The sequence below is a fragment of the Pleurodeles waltl genome, chromosome 1_1 (genome assembly GCF_031143425.1).
Source record: "Pleurodeles waltl isolate 20211129_DDA chromosome 1_1, aPleWal1.hap1.20221129, whole genome shotgun sequence".
NCBI lineage: Eukaryota > Metazoa > Chordata > Amphibia > Caudata > Salamandridae > Pleurodeles > Pleurodeles waltl.
The window spans coordinates 302,873,333-302,887,773 of NC_090436.1; the positions used below are offsets into that span (position 1 = coordinate 302,873,333).

General features: G+C 47.5%; 1 protein-coding gene and 1 long non-coding RNA gene across 4 annotated transcripts in view; one reads left to right on the forward strand and one right to left on the reverse strand.

Annotated features, from left to right (window-relative positions):
• Positions 1-1,296, reverse strand: part of PLPP1 (phospholipid phosphatase 1) — a 220,090-nt gene extending 218,794 nt beyond the window's left edge. Inside the window, exon 1 of one of the 3 annotated variants that reach the window (XM_069222113.1) lies at positions 917-1,278. In XM_069222113.1, coding sequence (XP_069078214.1) covers positions 917-974 — 58 coding nt within the window. In that variant the 5' untranslated portion in view covers positions 975-1,278. Of the gene's footprint in view, positions 1-916 lie in introns of all 3 variants that reach the window. The other 2 variants (XM_069222132.1, XM_069222122.1) reach the window with 2 other exon arrangements.
• The window catches only part of LOC138283916 (uncharacterized), a 62,306-nt gene that overhangs the window by 19,873 nt on the left and 27,992 nt on the right, over positions 1-14,441 (forward strand). The gene's annotated exons all lie outside the window — the stretch shown is intronic.

Here is a 14,441-nt window from a genome sequence, read left to right on the forward strand (position 1 = left end):
TACGACAGAGTGCTTTTTGCCATTTTCATTCTTAAAATGGTCTTACAAAAGTCACGTAGACATTAACCAATTGAATTTTGCTCGCTTGTCACCCGCAATAATTTCTTAGTTAACGTACAAAAACCCACATACACAGATCCAACATAAATCACTTGCTAACCGATTAACTAGACCATTGACTAAAATTACCGACAAACACTTGTGCCCAGCACTAGTAGAAACTCAAAGGGAACAATTACAAATTGTTTCTACTGGAGCCACATCGTGTAACGTGGGTTTCGGTCAACTAATAAACTGTTGCGTGGAAGAGCTTACTTGCACATATAAATTGTTTCTAAGGATGTCTGTGTTGCAAACGGGTTTTACATTCCCCGTGTTTTTTTTTTCCAGCCGGACATACAGATTTCATAAAAACACATTTGCCCAATCTGCAACTGGAAGACTATGATTTATTTCCAGGGAACAGGCTCATATCGGCCCAATCTCTCGCAAAGGATGCATGATATAAAACACTCAGAGGCAGACTCTCAACCAGCAAAATTGTAATTCTGTAATATTTATGCACAATTTACTCCACCACTTCGTATTCCTAGATAACTTGTGTGAAATGTAAAATTATTTGCTCATGCAATGCAAGCAAAAACATTCGCAGGGAGAACAGAGGATGACGCCCAGAAACAAAGATCTCCAGGTAGGAAGGAGAGTGACAAGCTTGGCCAAGAAGCAATAACAGCAGCAGCAAATCTAGTCAGCCAAGCTGTGATATTATACCCCACCTATGCACTGAAACACACTGGCACAGCACACTTAAGAGACACGTGTGAGGTAAACCGTATAGCACAGGGATATGTGCTCTGCCTCTGAAAGGCGCATGCCGTGGAAAAGCCGTGCAGTAAAAAGTGTGGAACATACTCACCCAGTACCAGACAGACCACATCCAGCAGCACAAAGGGCAGCCTACTCTTGTCAAACATAATACCAGCTCCTCTGGTGCACTCAACAAGGGCAAGACCTGTGTGGAGACTACGCGGAGATCTTTGGACAGGGGCAGCTCACGGGCTCGGTGTAGGCTCGGGTAGCACAGAGACTCAGTGCGGGCTCGGCTGCCCAGCAGGCAGTTCACAGGCCCTGGAATGCCCGCTTGGGCATTTGCAGCAACAGCAGGGAAAGTCAACTGCTCCTTCTGCACCGCGCCCACACCCGAGCCCAGCCTAGTACAGCCCGCCCCCTGCGCCAGCAACAATGAGATCACCGTAGCAGAGCTTCTCTGACAATGCCTGCGCTCCTGCCGTTCCAGCTGCTTAAAGGGATTCTAAGGAGGGGCGGTGCGTGCAACCTGCGTCACAAAACTCGTTCTCTAGCTAGAACGTATCCTTCATTTCTAAACAGCCATGTTAGGTGTAGGAATGCCGCTTCGAATCGTTCCTGCGAGGGTTACGGTTAAGAGTGCAGTAGGCCGCTGCAGGTGTGGCGGGCAGCGTCGCAAGATATTTCATACGGACATACATTACTGGGTATCGCTGAGTGTCCACAAGGGATCACCGAGCCTTTTATTTATACCTCCGGGCCTCCGGTTAAGTATGAGATATACATTTTACTATTGTGAAACAATAAGTCACTTGACTGAGATGTAACATACATGGGGGCATATTTAAACTTTTGGGTGCAAAACTGCCCTAACGCAGTTTTGCACCAAAAAGTTTACCGACGGCTGTAGTGTCTGCAGAGAATGGTTGCCACCGTTCTCGAATGCCTCGTGCTCGTAATGTCGCACGCTCCTGTATGTTTACATAAAGGCATTCGAGAACGGCATGAGAAGGAAACGGTTATTGAAGCGGACTGAGCAACTCCACGTCTCCCTTGTACAACTTATGTTTAAAGGAAATAAAGTACATTCCTTCACTACATACTGTGTCGGCAAATTCCTACAACTGCTTATGCCATTCCTGATCACCAGCATATTTATGGAATGGCGCAAGCAGTCGCTAAGCTTGGGCTAGCGTCAACAAAAATAACAGAAGCTGGGTAGGTGTGGTGGTATGTGAATAGGAAGTTGTGCGTCCAAAAATGGCATTAGGCTAGTTAGTGGCAAAAAAAATGCTGCTAACCAGCCATGCGTCATTTCCAGGTTCACAGCCACCCTAAAACATGACTCTGGTCTTAGAAAAGACAGGAGTCATGCCCACCACTCCAATGACCAGCACAGGGGCATGTGTTCATCCACAGTGGGGACTTTTACATCATCCAAAAAATTGTGTTATTGTCGTCTGTGGAGTACCTCTTTTGCTTTAGAAATACATGTGTTACTTTCAGTGGCTTCTTGGATCTCTTCCAGAGATAAAACTCTTGGGCAGGCTTCATGGATTATCTTCCATACGGGGCAATCCTCAATCATTTAGTTGCTATACAATAACAAACCCAACATCAGTTGGCGTCGAGCTGCCAGCACAAGCGGTAGCTGCACAGGAGTACCCTCAGGAGGCACCCCAGCACACAAGCACTGCCTACCATACGGCGAACAGCCCACCCAGAGGAATGGCAAATGAGGATATCAGAGTCTAGCAACTAGGCCCGTATTTATACTTTTTGAGCGCCACATTTGCGCCGCTTTTTGATGCAAAAACGGCGCAGACTTGCAAAATACAATTGTGTTTTGCAAGTTTGCCCCGCTTTTGCGTCAAAAAGTGATGCAAATGCGGCGCAAAAAAAAGTATAAATACGGGCCCTAGTACTCTCAGTACCATCCCCCGCTGCGGATTCTCCAACCCTATTGAGGGCAAAAAAGAAATTAAAAATAATTTTAAAAAACAGCGCCTTCTAAAACGAAGATCTCAGATAGCCAGGATCACCACAAATCACCTTGTAGGACAAGAGAGCGGCCATCTCAGAGTCTTCCCAATCTTTAACTTAGCATCAAATCACCGAAAGGTGCCTACTACTGCCTCCCTTAATAGTTAACAAGAATGGTTGCTCAACTGCATCTCCTCGAAATCTGTTATAGAAGATGTCCCAAGAGCAGATTATGTCAGAAGGGTAGCAGCCACGACCAACCATATTGGAAACGAGCCCTTCACTGGGCACAAACGCGCTCAGGCCCCTATGTCTTCTGAACCAGGACTTTGGGACTCTCATCCACCAATCCATGCATCAGAAAGCACAAACGATTTTGCTTCTCAGGAAAGCAATGGAACTAAAATTGTGGCATTAGAAATCGCAGCTACCAATACTTCCCATTCCGCAGCTCAGTTAAGTGAGGGCACAGAGGTAGCTCCAACATATCCCGCAAGAAGCACACTCGATTTGGCAGTTGCCAGAAAAAAGTCAATTAGCCTTCTCCAGCTAAACCACTCACAGCAGGAAGAAGAGGCCCCAGGAAGCAGTTACCATACCAGGAACAGATCGGACAAGCCTAACAGGCTCTTAATTCAGCATGGTACTAACTCAAGTTCTAGTTTATACAAAGATGACAGGGCATCGGACCTCTTCGGCAGTAACCAGACCGTCCACCGTTCATGAGCCACCAAGCACTGGCCTTCAGAGACAGAGATACCACGCCCTGCGATGAATCACACAATTGAATGGGCTCAGGAGACAGGTGAAATCCCTGGCATTGCCAGGACTTTGACTCAGGCCCATAGTAGCAGAAAGTTTACCCAAGTCCAAACCAGCAGGTATGAGTGGCAAGTGAGGTCGAGAGATAGTCAGCAGCAGCACCAGGAGAACCTGTGCACAGAGAGACTAGCCCCATTGGATTCCGGGCTTGTTAGAGCCCCACCCTGTGACACTCAAGTGATGACCAAGATTTTCACTAATGCTGGGGCCCAGGCGACTATGAGTGCTATCAATCCTCAAGTTCAGACTGAAAGCAATAGGGGGAAGTGGGGGTAGTCTGCCACTCAGTCACAGCCTTTGGAAACCTTGGTTACAAAGCAACTTTCTCCCTGGAGCAGTCCTAATGTCCAAATCCCTTTTAGCGTCAGTTAGCAAAACCTGGACTCTTTACGAAGTGATTTGGGGGGAATTGATCATAAAGTACCATTGGACCCTCCTGAATTGACTTTCATCCCGCTGTACACCCCTAAAGGGGGGCATGACATATTAAACAGGAGCAACTTGATGAGTCTGTCTCAACACATCCAAAATCTGAAGCATTTAACTACTGCTGATCTGATTGCGATGAAGTTCATCCATATCCCAGATAGAGGCTCATCGGATGCCATAGTCACAACGTGGTGTAGCCCAGCTGTACTGGATGCTATCATGGGAGAAGCTAATACTTTATTTGAGAACTGGGGCATAGACCTGACAAAAGTACCCGTACCAAAATACCCATATGTGCTTCTGCCGTCCAAGTTTCCCAATCCTCAATCAAGTATCTTGAAGTGGGTGCATGGGGCCACCCATAATTGGCTCCCACGAGCAACCAAAGTTTTGAACTGTCTCCAAGTCTAATTTACACACAATGTAAGAAACGTATACCATGTGTCAAGAAACAACTACAGTGAGGGATGAGACGACTTGGCCAATCCGACCTGCAATACCCGATGGATCCATCCCTCGCCAACCCAGATCTGTCCCACCCAAGGAGGCCTGAAGCAAGGTTGCATCCTTGCCCCTCTGCTGTTTAACCTGCTGTTTAACCTGTACACAGCTGACTTGGGCAAGACCTTGGCAAATCACTGCCTGGCTCCTCCTCGCCTGGTCCAGTCGCCAGTGCACATCCTTCAATATGCAGATGTCTTTGTGATACTGGACCACACTAGAAGCGGTTTGCAGCGCGCTCTGAACCGCCTTCACGAATATAACCAGGAGAAGTCGAAGGTGGTCATTTTTTGGCCAATAAAGGAACAAAAAATTGCATTCCTAGAGTCTGGGGCCATTGACACTTAAATCTGCATCAAAATAAAACTACTTGGGGGTCTGGTTCCCAGACACCACAAAACCAGCTGCCCACGTAGCTTCTGTCAGGAAGGAAGCCATTGTGATAATGCACGTATTAGCACGTTGGGCACACATATGTATACATTGTCTGTATAAATGTGATGCAGTTAGCCACCTTACATGGCATTGGTGGCCGGATGTTGACGTTCATTGATATTTCACATCACATTCCCAAAGCATGCCTCAGGCATCTGATGTTTTGTGTACTGCAGGACAACATCATCACATGCTAGCTAGCACCATGGCACAAGGGTGAAGACCATTGGCCATAGGCATGACAAAATAGAGTTGATATAAAAAAAGACAGAAATATGCCGTATGTAAAATTCTTATGACAATTTCTGACTAATAATGTCAGTGGGACACAGAGTGCTAACTAGCCGCAACGCATGCTACCTTACAACAGGGTTGAAGGGAGCATGCCTTTGAAGGTGCTATCAAATCCTGATCCTGAATGCGCCAGTCTCCGGAACCAAGCAAATTGGCAGGTGCATGTCCAAGGACCTCATTTACAAGGCCGTTGCGCCACTGTTGCGTCTTTTTTTGTTTTGTTTACGCAACGGTGGCACAAGCAGTGCTCTACACTGCTCCACATTTACAAACTGATGCATTGGGCACAATGCATCAGTTTGTAAATCCTTGCGTCACATTATACCTGCGCCAGTTATAATGCATGCAAGGTAGGTGTTCACACGGGAAAAGCCACACAGAACTGGAGCAGTGAAATTTACAACATTTCACCGTGTCAGTCTGTGGCATCACGGCGTCAGAATTTCATCGCCTGCTCAGAGCAGGTGTAAAACTGATGCATGGCTTTTTTCAAATGGGGAGTATTGGTATTGCTGGAGTAGCGCCATTTTTTTACTCTAGTCCAGCAATGCCTGAGTTTAGCACCACAGATTTGTCAGAATTTCTGACGCATCTGTGAAAACATGCGCCATGGAGCTCTGTATTGTAAATACAGCACATCCATGGCATCATTAGGGCAGCACAAGAAATCTGATGATGCGTCAGATTCTTGTAAATGAGGCCCCAGGTCTCTACGTATGCTGAACAATGATAAGGTTAACATGATCATTACTTTCCTCCTTACAAACCACCTGAGCAGAGCAATTCCAAGAAAACACATCATGCTCTGAAGAAGCACATATGTGAAATCAGGTAATGTTTACAGATTCATGCATGTGAATCAATATAAAAACACAACAACAGTTCTAACAACCCCCTGGGCCAGGAGGTAGCTAATGTACAGTGCATTTTTGTATCCTACCCCTAAAACTATCTGCCTCTTAAATGTAAACATGAATTCTAAATTTAGGGGCTTATTTAAGAGTCCCTAGTGCCATTCCAGTGCCAAATTAGCGTTATTTTTTAAAGCTAATGTGGCGTTAGAAGGCCAAAATCACCGCACCATATTTACATAGTGGCGCAATGCATGCATTGCACAACTTTGTTACCCTTTGCGCTACATTATGCCTTCGTCAGGCATAATGTATGCAAAGGGGGCGTTCCCCCGTTAGGGGCGCCAAAAAATGGCACAAGGATATCTAAGAGATTTTCTTGAGGCATTATTTTGGTTCTTTTGATGCCTGCTCAGATCAGGCGTTAAAAGGAGGCTTCTATTAGTTACAATGAGCCTCTGGGTGCTTTTTACAGGATTAGCGTCAAAATCTTTTACGCAAATCCTGCAAAGCACTGGACTAACGTCAAAAAGGTTGATACTAGTCCCCTAACTACCCCCATGGTGTGCCGTATTTTAAATATGTGCACACATGGTGGCATTGGTGGGGGGGCACTAAAGGGTGCAAGAAAAGCAGTGCTGCACTGTGCGCAGTGCCACTTTTCTTAAATATGCCCCTTACTGTTTTTGGAACATTGCAACATGAAGATGGTACATACCTATGGGGCCACCAACGTCCAATCCAAGTTGGTATATGAGATCCATCTCTCATGACACCACATCCGCCCACTGCTGCTTCAGATGGTGGATGCTGTGGTCGACACCAAAGACGTAAACATGTGTCACCACATTCTCTCCCACTGCTCCTTGCACTCTGGAGTGGGGTAACCCTGATTGACCCTACCCCCTGGTGCCACCATGTTGGGCTTATAATATGCCAGCAGCCATAGCAGACCCCCAAACCCTTCCTACAACAGGTTTTTAGCCCTAACCTTCCCCAACATGTCCCAAACCACTAAAATCACTCTAAACCGTATTACATACAACTCCTAAACTAACCCCGACCCCAAATATATATATATAAAACCCATAAATGTACAGATACCCAACAATACAATGACATACACAATACAATATATAAATACATAACACTGTAAACACAATTAGCACAGGACATGATGAGACACCGACACAACAAAAAAAACACACACAATCCACAAGCCAGTTGTTGGAAATAGCCCTTTCTGCAGGATTATCCCCAAACTTTGTGCCTTTTTCCTCCTATTTTTCTGACCCTCTTTTTCTTGGCTTTTGGACTCTGGGCCCTTTACTACTGCTAATCAGTGCTAAAGTGCATGTGCTCTCTCCCCTAAAACTTGGTCTCATTGCATTATGTAGGAAAGTACCATCTTGCCTGGCATGTTACCCCCATTTTTTCACTGTATATATGTTGTTTTAGTTGTATGTGTCACTGGGACCCTGCCAGCCAGGGCCCCAGTGCTCATAAGTGTGCCTGAATGTGTTACCTGTGTAGTGACTAACTGTCTCACTGAGGCTCTGCTATCCAGAACCTCAGTGGTTATGCTCTCTCATTTCTTTCAAATTGTCACTAACAGGCTAGTGACCAATTTTACCAATTTACATTGGCTTACTGGAACACCCTTATAATTCCCTAGTATATGGTACTGAGGTACCCAGGGTATTGGGGTTCCAGGAGATCCCTATGGTCTGCAGCATTTCTTTTGCCACCCATAGGGAGCTCTAACAATTCTTACACAGGCCTGCCACTGCAGCCTGAGTGAAATAACGTCCACGTTATTTCACAGCCATTTTACACTGCACTTAAGTAACTTATAAGTCACCTATATGTCTAACCTTTACCTGGTAAAGGTTAAGTGCAAAGTTACTTAGTGTGAGGGCACCCTGGCACTAGCCAAGGTGCCCCCACATTGTTCAGGGCCAATTCCCCGGACTTTGTGAGTGCGGGAACACCATTACACGCGTGCACTACATATAGGTCACTACCTATATGTGGCTTCACAATGGTAACTCCGAATATGGCCATGTAACATGTCTATGATCATGGAATTGCCCCCTCTATGCCATCCTGGCATAGTTGGCACAATCCCATTATCCCAGTGGTCTGTAGCACAGACCCTGGTACTGCCAAACTGCCTTTTCAGGGGTTTCACTGCAGCTACTGCTGCTGCCAACCCCTCAGACAGGTTTCTGCCCTCCTGGGGTCCAGCCAGGCTTGTCCCAGGATGGCAGAACAAAGGACTTCCTCTGAGAGAGGGTGTTACACCCTCTCCCTTTGGAAAATGGTGTGAAGGCAGGGGAGGAGTAGCCTCCCCCAGCCTCTGGAAATGCTTTCATGGGCACATTTGGTGCCCATTTCTGCATAAGCCAGCCTACACCGGTTCAGGGACCCCTTAGCCCTGCTCTGGCGCGAAACTGGACAAAGGAAAGGGGAGTGACCACTCCCCTGACCTGCACCTCCCCTGGGAGGTGTCCAGAGCTCCTCCAGTGTGCTCCAGACCTCTGCCATCTTGGAAACAGAGGTGCTTCTGGCACACTGGACTGCTCTGAGTGGCCAGTGCCACCAGGTGACGTCAGAGACTCCTTCTGATAGGCTCCTTCAGGTGTTGCTAGCCTATCCTCTCTCCTAGGTAGCCAAACCCTCTTTTCTGGCTATTTAGGGTCTCTGTCTCTGGGGATTCCTTAGATAACGAATGCAAGAGCTCATCAGAGTTCCTCTGCATCTCTCTCTTCACCTTCTGCCAAGGAATCGACTGCTGACCGCGCTGGAAGCCTGCAAAACTGCAACAAAGTATCAAAGACGACTACTGCAACTCTGTAACGCTGATCCTGCCGCCTTCTCGACTGTTTTCCTGGTGGTGCATGCTGTGGGGGTAGTCTGCCTCCTCTCTGCACTAGAAGCTCCGAAGAAATCTCCCGTGGGTCGACGGAATCGTCCCCCTGCAACCGCAGGCACCAAAGTACTGCATCACCGGTCCCCTGGGTCTCCTCTCAGCACGACGAGCGAGGTCCCTTGAATCCAGCAACTCTGTCCAAGTGACTCCCACAGTCCAGTGACTCTTCAGTCCAAGTTTGGTGGAGGTAAGTCCTTGCCTCCCCACGCCAGACTGCATTGCTGGGAACCGCGACTTTTGCAGCTACTCCGGCCTCCGTGCACTTCCGGCGGAAATCCTTTGTGCACAGTCCAGCCTGGGTCCACGGCACTCTAACCTGCATTGCACGACTTTCTAAGTTGGTCTCCGGCGACGTGGGACTCCTTTGTGCAACTTCGGGTGAGCACCGTTTCACGCATCCTCGTAGTGCCTGTTTCTGGCACTTCTCCAGGTGCTGCCTGCTGCTGAGAGGGCTCCTTGTCTTGCTCGACGTATCCTCTGTCCCCAGACGCAATTGGCGACATCCCGGTCCCTCCTGGGCCACAGCAGCATCCAAAAACCCTTACCACACGATTTGCAGCTAGCAAGGCTTGTTGGTGGTCTTTCGGCAGGAAAACACTTCTGCACAACTCTCCACGGCATGGGGGATCCGTCCTCCAAAGGGGAAGTCTCTAGCCCTTGTCGTTCCTGCAGAATCCTCAGCTTCTACTGTCCAGTAGCAGCTTCTTTGCACCCACAGCTGGCATTTCCAGGGCATCTGCCCATCTCCGACTTGCTTGTGACTTTTGGACTTGGTCCCCCTTGTTCCACAGGTACCCTCGACTGGAAATCCATCGTTGTTGCATTGTTGGTTTGTGTCTTTCCTGCAGAATTCCCCTATCACGACTTCTATGTCCTTTGGGGAACTTTAGTGCACTTTGCACTCACTTTTCAGGGTCTTGGGGTGGGCTATTTTTCTAACCCTTACTATTTTCTAATAGTCCCAGCGACCCTCTACAAGGTCACATAGGTTTGGGGTTCATTCGTGGTTCGCGTTCCACTTTTGGAGTATATGGTTTGTGTTGCCCCTATCCCTATGTGTCCCCATTGCATCCTATTGTAATTTTACATTGTTTGCACTGTTTTCTAAGACTATACTGCACATTTTTGGTATTGTGTACATATATCTTGTGTATATTTGCTATCCTCATACTGAGGGTACCCTCTGAGATACTTTGGCATATTGTCATAAAAATAAAGTACCTTTATTTTTAGTAATCTGTGTATTGTGTTTTCTTATGATATTGTGCAAGTGACACTAGTGGTACTGTAGGAGCTTCACTCGTCTCCTAGTTCAGCCTAAGCTGCTCTGCTAAGCTACCATTATCTATCAGCCTATGCTGCTAGACACCCTATACACTAATAAGGGATAACTGGGCCTGGTGCAAGGTGCAAGTACCCCTTGGTACTCACTACAAGCCAGTCCAGCCTCCTACACATTACAGCTGTTTGGCTTATTTAATTGACCTGTAAGTCCCTTGTAAAGTGGTATAAATATACCCAAGGCCTGTAAATTAAGGCCCATATTTATGCTTCTTGACGCAAACCAGCACTGGCGCTGGTTTGCATCAAAAAACTTACCGCCAGCTGACGCCATTCCTACGCGCCATGCATGCGCCTTATTTAAGGATTGACGCTAGCCGGCTCTGCGGGCTGGTCAGAGTAAAAAAAAAAGTCTCAAACCAGGCAGCTCCGCCGCAGGGAAGAATGGGGGTTGTGCGTCAAAAAATGGTGCAAGTCAGATTTGAGTAAAAAAAACGTTTTTTGACGCACAACCCCCATTGAAAAGACTCCTGTCTTAGGAAAGACAGGAGTCATGCCCCTTTGCCCAGTGGCGATGCCCAGGGGACTTCTGTCCCCTGGGCATGGTCATTGGGCACAGTGGCATGTAGGGGGGCCCAAATTAGGCCCCCCTATGCCACTTTAAAAAATAAAAAAATAATACTTACCGCAACTTACTTGTACTTACCTGGGATGGGTCCCCCCATCCATGGGTGTCCTCCTGGGGTGGGCGAGGGTGGCAGGGTGTGTCCCTGGGGGCAGGGAAGGGTACCTCGGGACTGCTTCCGTGGTCAGAGACCATGGAAGTGAGCCCACAGGTCCCTTAACGCTGCCCTCACCCAGGCGTTTAAAAACACACACATCAGGCTGTGCGCCGTTTATTAAGGCCCGCCCCCTCCTGTGCGTCAAAATGACGCAGGAGTATAAATAAGGCGCACAGGCCTTGAAGTCATTTTTTGGACGGGAACGCCTACCTTGCAAGTCATTAACGCAAGGCGGTTTCCCGCATCAAAAAAATTACGCACGCAGAGGTTGTTTGACGTCGGCGGGGTGGGGCGTCATAGTTTAAATATGGGGCAAGGTTTGCGCCGAATGTGCTAGTGAGTCTGCAGCACAGATTGCACCACCAAGGGAAGTAGCCTTTCACACATCACAGGCCTGCCACTGCAAGTCCTGCGTATACAGTTTACTGCCACACTGACTTGGCAAGTCAAACCATTTGCCAAGGCCTACACTCCCTTTTTACTACACCTAAGTCACCCCTAATATAGGCCCTAGATAGCCCTACGGGCAAGGTGCTGTATATGTAAAAGGTAGGACATATGTCTGTATATGTTCTATATCCTAGTAGTGACAAACAGCCTATTTAGGCCCAGATTTAAGAAGGCCTAGCGCCTCTTTGTGCCACATTAGCATCATTTTTTATGATGCTAATGTGGCTCAACAAGGCCAAATTCGCTGCACCAGATTGACAAAGTTGCGCAATGCATGCATTGTGCCACTTTGTAAGCCCTTGTGCCACAGTATGCCTGCGCCAGGCATAATGTATGCAAGGGGGCGCGTTCCCCCGCTCGGGGGACCGCAAAGATTGTGCAGTGGAATCTATGAGATTCCACGACGCCATTTTAGTGGCTAATTTTAATGCCTGTACAGAGCAGGCATTCTAAGGGGGCACACCATTATTCTTAATGGACCCCTATGTAGCTTGCAGGATTAGCCCCAACATTTTTGGCAATAATCCTTCAGTGTACTATAATAGTATAAAAAATTATGATGCTATTGTCCCTAACCTGCGCCATGGTGCGCCGTATGTTTAATACAGCGCACACATGGTGGCTTTGGGGGGGACGCTAAGGGGCGCAATAAAAGTGTTGATGCATATAATGCAGGACCACTTTTCTTAAATTTGGGCCGTAGTTTCTCACTACTGTGAGTGCTGCTTCTCTCGTAGGATTTTATTGGAAGTGCCCTTACATATGCCTAAGTGGTATCTTCAGACCTATGAGGAATAGCATGGGCATGTTTAGTATTTTTGGAATGGTAGTGAAAAATTGTGCTTACTGGTGTAGGTGGATTTTAAATTACTATTTTAGAAATGCCACTTCTAGAAAGTGCAAAAACAAAATATGATGGACGAAATGCAGAACAAATCAAATATTCACCCCCAGTAACAGATCTGGGCTTAATCCATCAGTTTTTTTGCTTGCCATGCCATTCCAGTTTGAACCCAGCCATATGCAAATCAGTCTTGACCCTGTTCCCTATGGGAACAGTCCAGCCCAAACTACCGGGCCAGGTCCTCCCTGGACCAGAAACAAGCATCCTGGGACTGGTTTCATGGTATCACCCTTCATCAGCCAGGCTTGAGGGCCTGACCTGTGTTTTAAAAATCTAGCATGTTGTGAGCATGTCATCTGCTGGTCAGTGTGTGAAGAGCGTTTTTTCATCATTCCACAAGTGTGTTGTGAGCGCTGTGGGTGGCTTTCCTTGTCAGGAGGGACTGTCCCCGGTACTTTAATTTTCCATCCGGAGTGTGTAACACCTCTGGGACACGAAAGAATAATTGCCCCATACGGCTGCGGGCCCCCCACTACCCCACAAAGATCCTGACATCACACTAGCAGGGCTCTGCTGTAGCCGTCTTACATCCCCCCTGTGGGAAACTCTGTGCTTCCTCCAGGTGACACCGCCACAGTAGCACCCAGTGAGGCGAAGCACCTCCAATGCAGTCACAGCTGAGGGAGCCGGAGTGGAACACCTCTCAGCTGCACCATAAACCGCCTGAGGAGCGCACCCCACCAAATTCTCCAAGCGTGCTTTCTGTGCAGCCGCCTGAGTTGCCTCGGCATGGGGAGACCTGCAGTGGTCTCCCTGCCACCTTCTGCCGGTGTGTGTGTTACCCTTCTTTTTTATGGCCGTAGACATTCCTGGGCATATCCTATGGGCAACACTGTTAGTGTGCGGCAACCATGACGGCGGCCCACAACATTATCGTACCAGCCCGGAATGAGAGACGGGGAGAGTAGCCTCCAGAGAGGTGCATAAACCTCCCTAATGCTCCTACTAGGAGTGCAGGCATTTTCTGGTGCCCCATAATAGTATTTGTGGCCTGCACTAGGATGACCATGGGTTTGACTCCATTAGGGCTACAAAGGCTACAGAAATTACCTTAGTGTAAAGGCAGGCATCCAGGTGCCCCCTGATTGAATTCAGTAATTTGTATGTGCTCCAACCATGTTTGCAGGGCTGGTATTTCATATATAAGTGCAATCTGTTATGCTATGTGAGCTTTTCGCTTGCCTTGCTTGTACTGGCTATGTAATGCGTGCCACTGTTACAAACTATTGGTCTGCCTAAGTATCCACTGATGCCTGCTATTTGCTCTTTCTTGCCCTTTACAGAAAGGTGAGTACTATTACAGTTTAGGCAGCCTATGTACAGTATTACAAAATTATATAATTTGGTTTTATGATATGCAATATAGAGACATATTGCTTATGTAATTACGTGTCAAGTCTCTTTTGTGGTGTATTTATTGTGTCACTGGTGTGAGTGTGTTGAGCAAACGCTTTATACATGACCTCTGGTGATAAGCCTGTCTGCATCGTGCCAAGTTACTGGGGGGTGAGCACATGTTATTATTGGTGTGTAACTTACTCACCCTAACTAGAGTGGCGGGTTCTGCCTGGCTGAGGTTTATACCCTAGCCAACCAGAAAGCCCATTTCTAACACTGGTTACCACAACACAAACAAACTCTAAGTGAAAGTGAAAGAAACTTGCACACTTCCTAGTTTGGAGTCTGCCACACCCGTTGTGTCATTTCCTGGGTGTATTCCACCCGTTTTTGTCAATTGCAGTTTTTTTTATAACGCATTGTTAAATGGTCAGTGCGTCATTCCCACACTGCGCATTGGCACTTCTGCTGTCATTTCCACGCGTTGGCATGGAGGCGTGACTTTGGATTGACGCAAGTGTTGTAGTGAGCCAAACAACAGAGACAATGAGCCGGTTGTGACCCACACACCAGGGATAATGTGTTTGTTCAACTGTAGAGATCTGTGTGATGCTGGTTCAGACACCTTGGGC